General features: G+C 38.9%; 2 protein-coding genes across 4 annotated transcripts; one reads left to right on the forward strand and one right to left on the reverse strand.

Moving 5' to 3' along the window:
- Positions 1–916: 916 nt before the first annotated feature.
- tap1 (transporter 1, ATP-binding cassette, sub-family B (MDR/TAP)) lies at positions 917–10,441 on the reverse strand. Of its 2 annotated transcripts, none has more exons than XM_026185549.1 (13): positions 10,315–10,441; positions 9,200–9,532; positions 8,103–8,331; positions 7,327–7,441; positions 6,844–6,974; positions 6,456–6,661; positions 6,124–6,321; positions 5,322–5,450; positions 5,053–5,247; positions 4,806–4,979; positions 2,979–3,138; positions 2,741–2,877; positions 917–2,657 (listed from the first exon to the last, which is right to left on the reverse strand). In XM_026185549.1, the coding sequence occupies exons 2-13, from the start codon at positions 9,518–9,520 to the stop codon at positions 2,436–2,438; spliced, it is 2,217 nt and encodes a 738-aa protein (XP_026041334.1). In that variant the 5' UTR covers positions 9,521–9,532; positions 10,315–10,441; the 3' UTR covers positions 917–2,435. The 2 variants fall into 2 exon arrangements, with proteins under 2 accessions (XP_026041334.1, XP_026041333.1); XM_026185548.1 differs by lacking the exon at positions 10,315–10,441 and adding an exon at positions 10,071–10,262.
- A 1,601-nt stretch (positions 10,442–12,042) lies between these two features.
- Positions 12,043–16,922, forward strand: LOC113032408 (uncharacterized). Of its 2 annotated transcripts, none has more exons than XM_026185321.1 (5): positions 12,043–12,241; positions 12,574–12,681; positions 13,659–13,808; positions 14,950–15,552; positions 15,691–16,922. In XM_026185321.1, the coding sequence occupies exons 1-5, from the start codon at positions 12,196–12,198 to the stop codon at positions 16,608–16,610; spliced, it is 1,827 nt and encodes a 608-aa protein (XP_026041106.1). In that variant the 5' UTR covers positions 12,043–12,195; the 3' UTR covers positions 16,611–16,922. The 2 variants fall into 2 exon arrangements, with proteins under 2 accessions (XP_026041106.1, XP_026041107.1); XM_026185322.1 differs by having other exon boundaries at positions 12,180–12,390.
- Positions 16,923–16,971: the final 49 nt, after the last annotated feature.

The following is a 16,971-nucleotide window of genomic DNA, read 5'->3' on the forward strand; positions in this document are numbered from 1 at the left end:
TTCATCTTAATGTGGCATGGCTGATCAGCAGACAGTTGAATAAATAAAAGTTTGCCTGGTCTCCAAGTAACTAAAAAAGTGCAAAAAGTGTTAAATCATCCCCAAGTCTATTCCACTTGATGAAATTGGCTCTCATGTAGGTCAAACCAAAAAAAGAAAAACTAGAAATTCCCAGTTACAGAGAAGTTCCATTTGCTTTACCATCCTCGCCCATTAACAGCGCCTCAGATTAGAGCCCACATCAAAGCCTCCAGAAGTTCAAATAGCAGACACATTTCATCAGCTGTTGGAGGGAGACTGAGTGAATCAGGCCTTGAAGGTGGAGCCAGTACTGAAGGAGACCAGTATGAAGAAGAGAACTGCTTTAGCCTGAAAAAACATGACTTGACAACTGACCCATGTGAATCCAGACTTCAGCCTCATGAGTTTAACTGTGCTATTTTTGGTACCAGACACATTATCTTTGTAAAATAAAGGAAAAGAGATTGGATTTCCATGTGTGGCCCTCACTGTGAGGCACAGGGGACATTAAGACCACAGTCACGACTTAAATCCAGTTGAGTTAATTTGGGAATAGTTGAAAAGCAGCCAACAAGTTGTGCTCGGCTTATGAGGGAACTTCTACAAGAGTGTTAAGAATGCTGTATACAGAAAGAGTATGTAAAGCTGTTAACAAAGCAAGAGGTGGCAACTTTGAGGAATTTAAAATGCAAAACCTACTTTTGCTTTATTAACACTTACTTGAATCCACATGTTATTTAACAGTAATAATTTATTGTGACGTTTTACCATACAACAAAAGCGGAAAGCATAAGCACCCAGAACCTTCCGCAGCAACTTAACGCTATTACAAAGAAAACATCTTTATGAGAATTTTTTTTTTTACATTAATAAATCACACGCACCACAGAACAGCTCTGTTTAAAAGATTTACTAATGAAAAGTTGAATATTAAAAACAATGGAGCAAGTCATGATTTGTGTAAATATTTTTCTGTGGAAGCAAACAAGTTTGAACATTGAGTCGTAAAGAATCATCCATAAAGGGAAAAGTACAGAAAAATAAACAAACACACATAAACCCATCCAGAACATTTAGAAACACAGTTTTAAATAGTGCAATATGAAGTAATGTGAATCTAGCTGCTTGATCTCTACATCTACAGTGTATGAAGCAAAGTGTATGAAGCAAAAGAGTGGGTGACCATGAGCTCTCTCAATCACACCCAAAGGGATATAAAAGCTCACCAGAGGGATGTGGGTTTGGGTGATGTGACAATAATAAAGAAACATTAATCTACCCACTACCACTGATTTTGCTAAACTGCTTATGGTACTGTGCCTTTTCTTTTAAAACTGTATGTCTGGATGTATCACAGCATTGGAGGGAAAGCTGCAAATCAATCATGGCTTGAAGGTTTATAATACAGATTTTTTTTGTTTGAAAATTTGATGTTTTTTTTTTAACCAAAAACTAGACATTATTGTTTATAGTTGCTTTACTCATTTAGATTTCTTGATTGAAAATGCATTATTTTATTATGACGGAGGATTTTTATCTGGACCGGTCTGCTGGTTGCATCTTTGGGACAGGATGCAACTCTCAGGGACTGCTGAGTAGGTAGATAACAGCTTCAAGGACTTTAAGGTGCAACAGTCTTACTGGGTAAACTCCAGCAAACCTTTGTAATACAAGGGGTGGTCTCACTGCAAAAAAAATATTTACAATATAAATGTAGCCTGAGTTTTGCATCTTTTAGGCCTGGTTTAGACTTCTGCGGGGAATCTTTGTAGAGCCCACACATAACCTGCTTAAGTGGGTTAAACGTCATTGCCGGCATTTATGCCTTTGCTGGTGCATTATGTGTTAATTACTGTGTGGTCAAGTCCTGATGTTTCATATGTGGTGCCAGCTGATAGATATAAAATGTAATTTGGGGACTTTTTTCTCTTCTGGGTCACTGCTATTTGTAGTGGTCAGTTTTTTTTCGCAGTCAGACATATTTGTCCTTCCCGTTTTTCACTTCTTTGTACTCTTTCTCTCATGTCTATTCTGACAGTTTCAGCACTCCAGGAGTTTGCTGACATTTGTGAATCCTTACATTGATGCTATGATTATTATTCCTTATACTGACGTGACCACTGTTATTCTTTCACTCGTAACTTTAAAAACTGCTGCGAAAAACTAGCACTCAAAATATACAGGAGGAATCGATGATGCTGAACAAGCCAATCACAGTAACTTCGGGTTGCATCCACCCAATGTGTAGTTACATTTCACTGGAGGTGCATGTCGGGTTAGGTTGCAGGGTTAGCAGGGGTTTATGGCTACATCACAGGTTAAGGTGTAGATTTCCCGCTGAAGCATAAATCAGATCTAAGTCTTAAAACCAGCAAGTCTGTTCCTGGAGTGCTGCTCACACTTCTCACTGCATCTCAATTCAATTCTTCCTCATTTCGGAAACAGCTCTTATTTTGCTTTTCCACCAGGCCAGCATAAAGGCCTTTGTTATTCATCAGCTCCTCGTGGTTGCCCTCTTCCTTCACCATCCCTCTATCGATGACAATTATGTGACTGGCCTTCTCAACAACACTCATCTTGTTGGATATCAACAGCACGGAGCAGTCTTTTGCTTGATCCGTCAACGCCTGGTGGACCTGTAGAGCACAATTACTATGGTTTTAAAGGAAAAACAGCTTTAAGAAATATGCAAAATCACTAAAGATGAAGAATTTCCTACTTGATATTCGTTCTCTGTGTCCAAATCACTTGTGGCATTGTCCAGAATCAGGACTTTAGGACGTCTGATTAAAGCTCGAGCAATAGCAATACGCTGCTTTTGGCCTCCAGACACCTGGCCACCCTTCTCCCCGGCATCTATGAAACAGAGGGATGTACCAACAAACTTTTGCTTAGGTAGGGCCTTAGAAAATATGAAATGTTGTGGTGCCGTTAAACGCTGAGATTCTGGGTCGAACCTGTGTCATATTTATTCGGCAGTTCCATGATGAATTTGTGGGCGCTGGCCAGATTTGCAGCCCTATGCATTTCCTCATCAGAGGCATGCTCGTAGCCATATTTGATGTTCTCTCGAACAGAGCGAGCAAACAGCACACATTCCTGGCTCACCACAGCAATCTGTGAGCAAACAGAACGAAGACAGGATATTAGTGACTGTGTAATATTCACAGCAGACTCTAAGCAGGGCCTTCAAAGAAATCAGCTGCAGATTAAAGCTAAGAAAAAGCACAAATAAGTATCCTTATAACAAGATAAGACAGATGACAAAGGAGTGAATTTAAACAGGAATTTGGAGGAAAAACGTTTAGTAATCTGTGAAAATGCTTCCCTGTCATCATTAGCTGAAGCTCAGGGGCTAATTTCATTCCATTTCCATTTTATACAGAATTCACAGGATTTATTTAGTATCTTTAACTTCAGTTTAGGAGTTAAATTTGTGGCATGAGGACTTGATAAACCCCTAGGTGCGAATAGCCACAGAGGTTGATGTTGATGATGTCTTTGTTCCCAGCTGAAGTTTACTGTTAGCTAAAACTAAACTAAAACTAGGTGTAGAAAATACTTAGCTGAAATTAAAAAAATAAATAAAATACACTTATATAAAAAGGAAAGAACTGAAATAATTTTAGACACTTGAAAAAAAAGGAAAATATACAGGAAATGTATTTTGTTTTAGCCTTTGGTCAAACTTGTCCTAACAGTGAGTCTGATGAGGGTTTGATGCATACAGTTACTGGGACGGTTGGTGTCCCTGTGACTGCGAGTCAGTTACTTTCATAATAACAAAAACCTAGCAATGAAACTGGTCAATTTTAATTGTAATTATATTTATATTAAAAATCCACTCTGGGAACTAAGGGCCAGATATACTAAACTGGGCAAAATAGCGTGTGAACGCAGTCCCCAAATAGTAAAACAGTATTCGTAGGAGTAGTTACTTTTTCTGAGCGATGTACAAAAGTTGCGTTGTTTTCTAAATTTGGATGCAGTCAGTTCATTTAAATATCAAGCACAAAAAAAGATAACTTTACGTGCTTGATTAAAAAGATTTTCTCCCTATGTTTTGCTCCTTCAGTAGGGGACTCCCAGAAAGACATACAGAACAGGGTCAGTCACAAACTCAGTTCTTACCTCTTACTCGCAGTCGCTTTGTAAATACCAACAGCACTTTATTTTAAACCAATTGGCACAAAGTATTAGTAAATCTGGCTTTAAATGAGATTAAACTAAATTGAAAAAAATAACATGAAGAGAAATACTAGTTAGAAAATGCAAAACAATAATACCTCTGCATTTATTTCTTCTAAAAAAGATATAGTAAAATTTGATCCCAGTAAAAAACATAAAAAAAAATAATATACAGAAACATATGGCCCTGAAAACTATCCTCAGTGGGTCCCAACAGGCTAAAAGTGTTTACTGTTGTTTTTCCACTGTGATCAGGTCTTTTAAAGCTAAAATATGATGTTATTGACCTTTCATCTTTTTAAAGAAGAAATGTTTAGGCATTAAATCGATCTTCTGAAAATACTGCATGCAGAACTTGCATCACACTTAATAATTTTAGAGCAACAGCTTAACAGCTTATAATTTAGCTTTATAAGCAGTTTTTCCCCCAGTGGCCAAAAAAAGACCCCACTTAATGCAGCTTTAAAGGTGCATTCTGGAATTTTCTTGTAAACAAACCAAAGAAATGTTTGCGTTGAGTGTTTCCCATGGCACCGTTAAGCACAAAGATTATAAATAAAAACACAAATGGAATTAAATATCCGATATTCACAAACCTTGTCATGTAGGTACTGGTCTTTGTAGCTTTTCAGTGGTTTGCCATCCAGGAGAATCTCCCCTCCTATAGGCTGGTAAAACCTCTCCAGCAGCTTCACGCAGGTGGACTTCCCTGATCTATTAAGACCCACGAGGGCAGTGATTTGGCCTGGCTTTACCTCCAGAGATATATTCTGGTGAAAGAGGTATATTTTAAGGAATGCTTTAACTTGAAGTAAAACATGCACAGGACAAATTAGTACATACCTTAAGGACGAGATTTTCTTCATTTAATTTTCCATTATATGAAAATGTAACATTTTTGAATTGAATGTGTCCTTGAAGATTTTCAGGGGCCAAAGTACCATCTGGGGGTACTTGAGGTTTTCTATCCAAATATTCAAAGATCTTCTCAGAGGCTCCAATTGCTTTCTTCACTTGTGGGTAATATCGCATGACAGCCTGAAAGAGAAGTAGTCATGAATAAGAGGAAAAAGTGAGCATCCATTTATGCTTCTTCTTGGTCGATGGCTCACCTCAACAGCAGAGGCAAACTGCAGCTCATAAAGGACAAACGACACAAGATCTCCACTGCTGACGGCCCCCCTGGTCACAAGTGTGCCCCCGTAGTACAGAATGCATACCTTCAAAGCTAGGGTAGTCATCTGGAGAAACAAGAACAACAGCTTACAGAGTGATCAACTGTAAAATGAGTTACATTAAGTATTAATGAGTAATTGACCGTGATGCTGAAGTCTACATTTACAGTGTACCACCTTGGTGTACCCTCTTTTAGATTTATTGAAATTTGCTTTGTGTGATTTAAAGTTAGAGCCCTTTATGCACTTCACTTTGAAACAAGAGAATATAATAAGCACCAAAGATTGCAGCTGGACAAATGTTTGGTATCTGCTACACTCCTTAACTGCTTATTGTGTGATATAATGATGGGTTTGGCCTCTTAATAACAAGGCCTATATATATTCATAGGTGCGAGAAATGCACTGCTTAACATCCTCTGTCAACAAAGACACCACCAGAGGTCTGAACTTACAGCACAACAGCAGGAGCAGGAGTAGGCAGGTTAAAGGTCAGATCTGATTGCATTTATGTTTTCGCATGCACCGAAAAGCACAATAGATCCTCTTTGAAATTTATAATCAGATTTCACCTTGTGTATTTATCTCAGTTACAATTTCTAGCTATAAAAACAACAAATAAAAGGTGTTTAAATGTCTTGTTAGCTGCCTTTAGACACTCCCACTGCCACATATTCACACAAGTCAGGCTAAACAAAAACTGCAAATACTCTGTAGCATAGATCAGTGTTCAACTCACACTGTTAGCCCAGGTAGAAGCCGCATAGGCAGCTGCCTCCTTTTTATTAAGGGCGTAAGTGTCCTCCAGGCGCAGTCTGTACTTCTCTGTCTCACCGTCCTCATTGGCAAAACTCCTCACTGTCTTCATGTTTGAGAAGGTCTCTGTGGCCACCTGGTTAGCCTTTGCCAGTGACTCTTGAACTTGCACAGCAATAGTCTGAAATATAATGAAAAATTAAACTACACAGTTTGATTCAGTAAAACAAGACATATTTTATTGATTTGTCACTATTGTAACTGATCAGAGGAGATTTGATCAACAAGTAATTAAAGCTAAATTTTTCACATCACCTGGTGGAAGCGTCCGGTGAGCTTGGGTATGACCCAGATGATGGGCAGCCCCATGCATGTGAGCAGCGTCATTTTCCATGACTGGCTCACCATGTAGAACAAGAGGAAGCCGAAACGAGCCGTGTACCACATCAGAAGACTCAGCTCCTCGCTCAGAGCTTCACTCACGCTGTTGGTATCAGTGGTAATCCGTGACACCAGTTCACCTAACAGTACAGCATGAGTCTTCTTAAAGGGATCGCATTTTAAGTGTATATATACTTCTTTTTTCTGGATTATTTGTAACAAGTTCACAAAACTTTTTAAGAGGAAACTGAGATTGGCTTTTAGGGTTTTAGTTATTAATTAATGAAACATTAATCTTGTATACAGTTTGTACATAATTTACCTGTTGAAGTGGCATCAAAGAAAGCGATCTCCTGTTTCAGCACGGCCTGGAAGACGACTCCCTGCACCGAGGTGTGTATGCGGCTCATGGTGATATTGTACGTGAGGTCACATATAAACTCGAGCACAGCACTGAGACATAAAGCAGAGGAAGAGTTACACTAAAAGTACATAAAATATTATTACAGCCATATCTTTAAGCTTTTGTTAAGCTTCTGTTGTACACATATCCTCAGAAGTGACTGAAACTACACTACATGGGTTGGAGCAGGAGCTCGGGTGTAAAAAGCATCCTAGGTTAACGCTGACCATCCTCACAACACTCTTTCAGTTCATTTCTGAGTATTAAAAAAAATCCCTGAAATTTTTAGCAAACAGATCACATGTTTTTTATTTATTCTAATTAAATTGTTCTGCGTTAGTAAACGGAGAGAACCTTTTAAAAACCAACTTTAATAACCAAAGAAGACAAAGGTTGTATTACCTGGCAATGGTCATTAGTGTCATGATTGTAATGGCCTCTGTGAAGGCGTCAGGTGCTTCTTCATTCATGATCCAGTCAGCCATGCGTCCAGTGTACTGAGGAATAGCCATCTCACCTGAAAGCAGGTGTTAACATTATCACCATACTGATCTTTGGCAAAGCCCAACTGCCAGGTTAACTTTTACATTCAGCAGCGTCAGTGGACTGTGATTACATTTCAATTACAATTACAATTGCCTACAATTACAGTTTCATGTTGCTGGCATTATTACAGATATGCAGCTAGTGCTGCAGAAAACAAGACCTTTTTTCCTATACTTAAATTAACAGCATGAGGACAATGACACGAACACAATGATAACTACAGGATATAATTTCAAAACACTGTAGTGGCAAGAAGGACATGCATGCTTTAATTTAAACGAAAAGAGGCGTATTACGCTTTAGGCTCCAGATTTGTATTCTTGGACTCCACACATGATTCAAAGTTCACAATAATCCTTATTTATCTTATACTGGGCCTTAATGCAACCCTCTAGGTAATTCACTGTCTGGAACGGGCACATTTATCACCCTTCTCCCTCTCTTTAAAAAACTATCTGAAACCGAGTCTGAAGCATGACATTCTGCATACAGGGTTTACTTTCACGTATGCTAACCTCATTATTTGCCACTCTGATGATGTTTAATATGAGAATACACAATTGTAATACTATAAATACGATGGAATGAAAGAAGCGCAACAGACCCCACTTCAAAGGTGTTATTTCACATACCATAAGACGAGAGAAAGACAAGTATCAGCACAGCAACAAAGCGCCAGAAAAAGGGCTGCATGTATCCCATCAGTCTCTTCAGAGAGGCCCCAGTCTCCTCTTTTGGCTTCTGAGATGGTGTCCTCTTAATAAAAGATGAAATGTACTGGCCCCAGGAGATCAAAAGAGATGACACATACCGACTCCAGTAGAGCCAGGCCACTAGTGTCACGATATAACCCTGTAACACCTGCAGGACAAAGGACAGGTTTAATATAACCATTACACGTGTGTTTAGTTAGCTTAGATGAAATAAATTGGTTTTGGTCTCAGATCTTGTTCCAGGCTGAGTATGTTTTATGCATTATTTTTATTTTCTGCTCAAAAAAAGTTCAATTACACTGGAAACTGTTCAATTATCTGAGAGATCTACTACTAGAAATCTAATAAACACATATAGAGAAAAAAATTATTCACTTTTTCATTATATTAATGTGTAAATGTGTGTTTTGTCTGCTGATCAGACTTAAGACATGAAAGCAACAATTTATGCATCCCATCCATGCTGGCAGCAATCACAAAGTTGTTAAGTGGTTTCTGTCATGAAACAAAAGAAGAAGAACTGAAGACCTCCAGGGTGGCAATAACAGTGGTAAAGGAGGTGGCCACAAATAGCAGTAACACAGTTTAAAAAGATTCCAAGTAAAAATAGCATAAAAAATGTAGATTATAGATACATTAACAAATATTTGTATTCATACTTCTTATTTCAGCTAAATGCTCCTGATATTTTCATTATCTAATATATTTGACTGTTCTTACTGATACTGCAGTTTTAACTGGCACTTTTACAACTTTCTGCTGCAGGAGAAGTTACTGATATAGAACAATAAACTTCAACTCTTATCATAAGATTTGTGTGATGCATTTTACACTTCAAAGTAGCTGGTAAGAATCCTGCAGTTCACAGATAGCTATTGCACGTAAAGAAAAGCACATTTCTTATTGAGATATGTCCCCTCAAAGTGCATTAGGTAATGAATTCATATTTTCCTTCTTGCTGCTCACCAAGGTTGCACATATTGTAGCATGGTAGGCAACAAAACACATACACTCACCCTCTCCCAAGAGTGCCACCCCCACAGTTCCTCCATGGTGGACTGCCCCAGCACCCAGAGAAGAGTAGCGTACACTGGGAAGTGGAAGCAAAGGACCCCTAAGCTCTGGATCCCCTCGAAGCTTTTAGTCCATGGTAGGCTTCCAGGGTAGGTGAAGGCCAGGAAGGCAAGGAGGGAGGCTCTGGTCAGGGCTCCTACCCATAGGGTGATGAATGGATGAGAGAGTAGGAGAGGCGAGAGTTGGGCCAGGCGGATGGTGTGCACCACACACACATCCAGGCACACGCAAAGCACCGGGAAAAAGTAGCTCATCTTCTGCATTACGCACACACTCTGCAAAAACAAATGACAGAGACAGCTGAGTATTAATATCAGCAAAATATGCAAACATGCAAAAACATAAAATAAGAATGATCTATGTGTCACCAGTGGGCAAACTTTTTTTAAAGCAACTTTTTCAGCTTATACTCATATATTAACGCTATAACGCACCATGCACTAGTCTTTGTACACTAGAGTATTTCCTTTTCCCCCTGGAAGAGTGACATTACGTCTATAAGTGTTGGGTGGATGGGACTGACGGATCAAACATGATCAAACATCAAACACCAGGTCTACATTTTGAATGCCCTTTAAGGACAATGGTCCCTATTTACTTTCACTTTGCTGCCGATTGCATTTACTTTCATTTTCTGCTGCCCTGATGATTTCTTTGAAATTGCTCCGTGAATAAACCAAACATCACACACAAACACAAACAATTATGGCAAATGTTGACACCTACTATCATAAACAGCATTGATAGCGTATACTACATGAGTTTACAGGGGATAGCAACTGTTATAATTACCCTTAAATCCAACCTACTTACTCGGTTTCCTTGACACGACCTATTTGCTTCGACGAACGTCCCAAACCTTTGAAAAACTCGAATATAACCTCAGACCAAGTAAATAACGTTAATTTAATATCTACAAACCGGCAGCCTGTTCAGTCACGAACCGACAACCACTGACTGGCAAAACTGAAACCGAAACTAACTATTTATAGAGCTTTTGGAATGGAAAGTCCCACATACGTCCTCCTACCGAAGACCAACGACAAACAAAACTTACCTTTATTTAAACCGTGACGTTTTTATTTCAACATTACTACTCAGAAAACTTGTTTTTGAAGAATAACTTCAGTGTGTGGAGTGCCTGCTGCCACCAACACTGCAAAGTTGATAGGATGTGCCTGATATGAAAATCAGTCCAACAGCGACCCCATGTGGCGAGGAGGTACAATTGCATGAGCTTTTTACTCGTTTTAAATGAACAACAGCTAGAATCACAGTAATTACATAAATCGCTTGGATATATATCTTTATACTTTCATATATTTCTTCATTCATTCATTCATTCATGCATTCTGGTCCCAGAAGCAATAGTAGACTAAATAGCTATGTATATTGTTTTGTGATGTAGTTTTGATATATATTGTTTAATTATCTTTACTGGTTTACATTGAGTGTAAACCCATCCAATAATAGCTACATGAACCTCCTCTGAGGTATTCCTCTTTTCATCCTGCCTTGCGGCTGCTTATTTGTTGCCTGATTTGCCTGCCTGACGGTCACATGTTGTCTCTTGCCTGATCTTGGACACTGAAACCCCCAACAGAAACTTTGAACTCCCTGACAGTTTCCTTCCTTTCCCTTCTTTCCGGTTTGATGGCTGGAAAAAGCAACGCTAAAAGTGTTCCTACTATTTTAGGAACCCTCTTTGTAAACCCCTGTAAACCACAAAGCATGTGTTTGCTTTGCTGTTTATTTTGAAAAAAATAAAAAGCAATAAAATACATCTTTGGTCAATTTCTTACACTTCAGCACTTAAAAAACGACAGATTTATAGTCCTTTATTGCATTAAAAAACTTTTAGTTTAAAAGTTTTAAGTTTAAAATGTAGAATTCTAAACTAATTCAAACTGGATTCAGCCAATACAATATCCCTTTTTGTGTTTTCACTGTATTCTAGTTTCTATGTCGGGAAATATTTTCGAAATTTCTACTGCAGCAGCACTTTTGGGATAATGATTTCTTTAAAATGTATGCAGCATGTTTATACTGCAGTTCACTGAGGTTAACTTTGGAGAAAATGAAGCGTTTTTAGTACCTAGTAATCATAACTGTTAATTAAATCCACAGTAATCTGTTCAAAAGTAGAATGCTTTACTAAATGAAAAAAATCAAGGAAAGTCCATCCATTCACTTTCTTCTGCTTATCCAGTTTAGGGTTGTGAACATGTAAAGTCCCTGCAGGAAAGCTCCAGCCTTGTGATGGATTTGAACAAAGGGTTTTCTTGCTGTGAGGCAATGGTGCAAACCACAGTTGGTAAATAAAATAGGCTACTATGGTAAATATTGAACTGAGAGCAGCCACTGAATAATTCTAATTTGAACCCTTATGTTGACCCATTAGACCTATTATTATGGAGAATTATGCTCTTACACTGTCTTTTTTTCAGTATATAAAAGCATATTTACATGTTGTTAGACATGGCACATTGTTGTCATTGTTCTTCTAGTGCAAACTAAAGCAATTAATCTCTTTGTAACCGCAGAATTGAATGATATAAATAATCCTTGCATAGATGGCCTGCATCAGAATACTGTCAGAAGACTTTATGGGATTTGCAACAATAATATTCATTTTTGTTTCCCTTTGGCTGAAATTAAGGCGTAACTTTACACATATGTGATTCATACATTTGTGAAACTGAGCTCCCATCTCTGTTATAAACTGTCACACCAAAGTCACTTGTATATGTACCCTGGAAAGCCTGGATGCGCATGCTCAGACATGGCAGCTGCCTGTGAGAAGCCCCTCAGAGCATACAGTTATGAACATTTAGCCAAATAAAAGTCGAGTTAACTGATTTGACTGCTGCGGAGTTTCGCTGCCAGAGCCGCGATGGAGTAAACAGTTGGCAGCGGGGACATTTGTGAGCTGGTCTGGATGGAAGCGACGGGTTTACGAGACGTTTTCAAATGTATAACGCTGTGTAAGCAAACACGAACGCCAGAAATGTGTCGTTTTAAAGGTTTCAGCCTGCATGAAGGGTGAGAGCTTAGCCAGATATACCGCGTTAGGAGCAGCTTCTCGATCTGCAGTTTTTCCGTGACTCTCAGGCCCAGCAACGCCTACTTCTACGTAAGCTAAAACATCTGGATTTGGCCACATGGGTTTGTTGTGCACAGTAAACAGCTGCGCTGACGGGGTTTCAGGCTGATTTTAGTGATGACCTAAGAGGGGAAAGAAAGATGGCTGGAGAAAATGCGATTTTAAAATCAATCGTAAAATACAATAATAATTCTTTTCTTTTTCATGTTTTAGCTATTGCAGCAATGGAGGATATTGGTCTTCTTCCCAAACCCACCCCCGAAACCCCAGTCCACAGACCCACAGTCCCTGAGACTTTTGGGCACCATCACATCCCACCAGGTGGGTATATGAGCTCATGCAATGTTTAATGAAATGTGAAAAATATCAGGTATTCACCTGTCCTAACAAGCAGAGGCAGACTTAAACAATTCACAAATTGTAACATAATCCCAGGCCACTCTGGTCACTTCAAATAAGAAGTATAGGTTTAGTAGTATATTTTTGTTTAGCAAGGATGTTACATTTCAAATGTGAGTGCTGGGAAGTGAAAAGGGTTTGTATGCCAAGTATGCCAAAGCCATACAAAGAGAAGAATTATCTTTAGTACACAGTTTGTGTTACCAACATGATATCAATATTTCATATTCAAATATTCCTGTGGGGCACGAGTGACTATTTACCAGTCACAGAACACACAAATATACAAGGTAAGGCACAAAAAAAAACGTGTTTGCATGTTTTACACTTTTAAATGATTATTTTTATTCATTTAAGGGTCAATGTCAGTGTCTATTTGATTACAGTTGATTAGTAGCTTCTGAGTATCTGGGGTTTCACTTCTTTGTTTCTCATTTTTGTTAATATTCTTTTTTTAGGGTTATTTCTGTATAGTCTTGTGTTTTTAACCTTTATTGATTCATCCCTCCAGCTACCTGTTCCTTGTCTTTGTAGCCCTTGTATTTACTGTGTAGATGTATAGATTTCCTATTTTCTGTAACTTGTCTTGTGGATTCTGGACTGTTTATCACCTGGGAAATCAACATTAAAGCTCATTTTGAGTTCAATTCCTGCCTCCTGAGTTTGAGCCTATAAATGACTCAATAATCCACAGAGCCATTGATACAAGCAAACAGAACAAAACAAAGCTTCATACAAACAGACATATTTACTGAACATGAATGTGGACTACAACAATGTAAAACAGGCTGTTGATGTGTGCACAATTACATGTGGAGACTAGGGGGAGAGTTACTGCTGACAGAATTCTGGACAGTCAACTCATTGCTGCTTGTTACAATGTATGCTTCTCTACATAGACCACCTGCATGTCGGTGATGCAAGCAGGAAATCTGACATGGACAAAGATGGAGTGGGTAAAAAACGGTCCCACTCAATGACAATATCTGAGCAGCAGATGATCTCCCAATTTCCTGTACATCACCAAGCACCTGTGGGTGCTGACACTAGTAAGTACAGATAAGAGTTAATGTACATCCACCTTTACTTGGATGTATAAGTGTGCATGCAAGTATTATAAAAAGTTAATTTTGTGAACATTCAATTGATATATGTATATATTTTTTTTAATTTTCAGTAACACCGGTGGATTATTTATTATAATAATATTTTTATAATTATTCTTGTTATTATTATTATTATCCATTTATCCATTATTATTTAATATATATACTTTTACGTATATAGTTAAATTAATTTGGGTCAACAGAAAAGTCAGCTGCTTCAGCGCCACCGGGCCTAGACATCCCCGAAATCCATGTATCACTCGTAGTTCCAGAACCTTACAAAAAGTCAGATCTTATTGGTTTAACATATTTGGTTCATTTTGACCGTTGCTCATAGAACTTGTCACTGTGAATCCTCAAAGTGAATGATAGTTTTTCCGTAATGTAGATTTCGTTGACTATATTGATGCAGTCCTCCTGTGACGGTGGTTCAACCTTTAACCATTTCCTTGTAATGGCTTTTTTGCTAGCAATCAATAGAATTGCCAACAGTCTCATATCAGACTTCTTCCAGTTTTGCGTGTTTACAGCTCCCAAATATATACACTGAAATGAACAGGGGATTTTAGATCCATAAACAAAATTTATATGATTACACATACAGGACCAAAATTACATTACATCCCCAGAAGATATGATAATGTTTAGCTCCAGAGGTCCCACAAAGCCTCCAACATAAGTCGCGACCTCCTCGGTGCCTTTTTTGAATTGGTGTAATAAAATATCTCACTAAGTGTCTCCATCCAAACTCTCGCCATGTATTGGAGACTTTTATGGTCCACTGCAGTTGACACATTTTTACCCAATTTTCACTAGGGATGAGTACATTGCCCTCCATCTCCCTCTCTTAATGTATTCAGAATTGGTCTCTTTGCCATGAACATTCAACTGAAATGCTTGAGTGCTATCAGAATAATAATAAGACCAATAAACATCCCCAATATTTCTGAGAAAAGATTTTGAGGGTTTAAACTTGAATGATTGTTTCATTGTTTCATTGTTTCTGAAAAATCCCAAACCTCCAGTGCTAGCAATGAAAAATAACAACAAAAATGTTTTTCTGTTTTTTGATCTGTTTGTACAGCACATCTTAATACAGTTGCCCAAAATGGAAACACCAATTTGGATAAAGCAGGCGCTGTCAGAAAAATAACCAAAGCCAAAGTTGCAGATCCATTAAAGTGGAAGCAAAACAGGCAGAAACAGCTGAGGATGGAGGGAAAATCATATGTAAGCAAACGCAAGAAAGATGGTGAGATTGTAACCAAACACCCAAGAGCCATAGGACCAAGATGCACCTCGGATGCATGCAAAAAAGCGACAAATCGGCTATGTAGTGAAATTACTGAAGAAACAAGGAAGAAGGTGTTCAATGAATTTTGGCAGCACATGAACTGGGCTCAGAGAAAGCTCTATGTAGCAGGACAAGTCGATCGTGACTCTGTGGAAAGATCTCGGGCTGCGGAGTTGCCTTCAAGGAGATCGGTATCACTTCGTTATCATTTGATGGTGGATGGCAAACGGACACAAGTATGTAAGAACATGTTCCTGTCCACGCTTGGGATTGGAGAATGGTCTGTGCTCAACTGGGCAACAGAAAAGACTGAATCAAACAAGAGCAAGTCAGAAAAAAAGCCAGTTGTGACTGCCCCTCCTGTAGACAGCAACACTGCAGTAGTTACTCAAGGTGAGTGTTTTTTTCTTTGACTGTTTATCAGTTACTTTATAAACTCGTTGACCTGATTTACACAAGTTTTGGCAGAAGCAATGAGGTATATCTCAATAATGATACGTGCATGTTAATAAGGTTCCCATGTTTTTACAGAACACATGAATGCAACTGACAAAGACAAAAACAGGCTACCAGAAAAAGAGGGGGCAATCCGAAAGAAATCCAGAGTTGCAAAACCACTAACATGGAAACAAAATCGTCAGAAGCAACTCAGGATGGAGGGAAAACCGTACACCAGCAAGAGAAAGAAAGATGGCGCCGCTATTACTAAAGCTCAAAGGTCAATGGGGCCAAGATGCACATCCGGTGCCTGCAAAAGGGCATCGAACCGCTTTTGTGCTGACTTTAGTGACGAAACGCGGAGTGGGCTGTTCACTGCTTTCTGGCAGTGTATGAACTGGACTCAGAGGAAGGTCTATGTGGCTGGGCTTGTGGACTGTGATCCGGTGGAAAGAACCCGTGCACCGTGGACTCAGTCTAGAAGATCAGTCTCAATGAGATATCATTTGATAGCAGATGGCGATAAAAAACAAGTTTGCAAAAAAATGTTCCTCTCCACTTTGGGGATTGGAGAGTGGTCAGTGCTTAACTGGGCCCAGAATGCCTCCCAGCTAGACGATTCAGAGGAGAACAGTAAGAAGCGAATGCAGAGGAAATCCCGTAAAGCTTCTGAGCATATAGTCCTGAAGGAGTTTCTAGAGAGTTTACCAAAAGTGTCACCTTCCTGTGGTGGAACGTCCACCTCTAAGCTCTGTCTGGAGCCAGTCTTCTCAAACATGTCCGAGGTCTACAGGTACTACTACAGCCACTGCGTGGATCAGAAGACAGCGCCGCTTTCACGCCAGGTTTTCTGTGCTGTGTTTAAAAAAATGAATTTAAGATTGTGTGACTCCAAAAAGGACCAGTGTTGTTCTTTTGGTGGAACTGGAAACTTGTTTAATGAGCTTTGGGAGGAATACTGCTTGGAAAGAGGAGCTCCAGGGCAACAACCTGAGAGAGTCGGTGACCCGTAGACCAATGTTGGTGTTTGTTGCCAAGTTAATACCAACTTTGTATTATACACCGTTTGTTTGAGACTTGATGGTGGATCCTTCTTTTATATTTGCACTTCTTGAAGCAGTGTAGTTGTCTCGATGTAGCTGAAACAATTTAAGCACTACGTTCATTTTGAGGCCTCCGAGTGGTTCGTGTTATTTGGAGCATCATTTTGTTAGAGCACAACAAAACTGCTATTTTATCGTTTCGATATGTATGATGTAAAAGGTCAAAGTCAACTCAAGTGTCAAAGTTGATATTTTCCCTTGTGAATTAAATATTAACAGCTACCAGAAGTATTTCCAGAATTCTTTCAAAGGCAGAGCAGTCACAGTCAAG

Source organism: Astatotilapia calliptera, chromosome 11, assembly GCF_900246225.1.
Source record: "Astatotilapia calliptera chromosome 11, fAstCal1.2, whole genome shotgun sequence".
NCBI classification, from domain to species: Eukaryota; Metazoa; Chordata; class Actinopteri; order Cichliformes; family Cichlidae; genus Astatotilapia; species Astatotilapia calliptera.

Excerpts from the sequence above, each read along its gene's own strand:
- tap1 (XM_026185549.1), bottom strand. The coding sequence starts at position 9,520 with ATGCAGAAGATGAGCTACTTTTTCCCGGTGCTTTGCGTGTGCCTGGAT. Across the intron at positions 5,248-5,321 it reads AGTTTGCCTCTGCTGTTGAG|GCTGTCATGCGATATTACCC; the intron begins GTGAGCCATCGA and ends CTTCTCTTTCAG. Across the intron at positions 2,658-2,740 it reads ACACAGAGAACGAATATCAA|GTCCACCAGGCGTTGACGGA; the intron begins GTAGGAAATTCT and ends TGTGCTCTACAG.
- LOC113032408 (XM_026185321.1), top strand. The coding sequence starts at position 12,196 with ATGGAAGCGACGGGTTTACGAGACGTTTTCAAATGTATAACGCTGT. Across the intron at positions 12,682-13,658 it reads GCACCATCACATCCCACCAG|ACCACCTGCATGTCGGTGAT; the intron begins GTGGGTATATGA and ends TTCTCTACATAG. Across the intron at positions 15,553-15,690 it reads CACTGCAGTAGTTACTCAAG|AACACATGAATGCAACTGAC; the intron begins GTGAGTGTTTTT and ends ATGTTTTTACAG.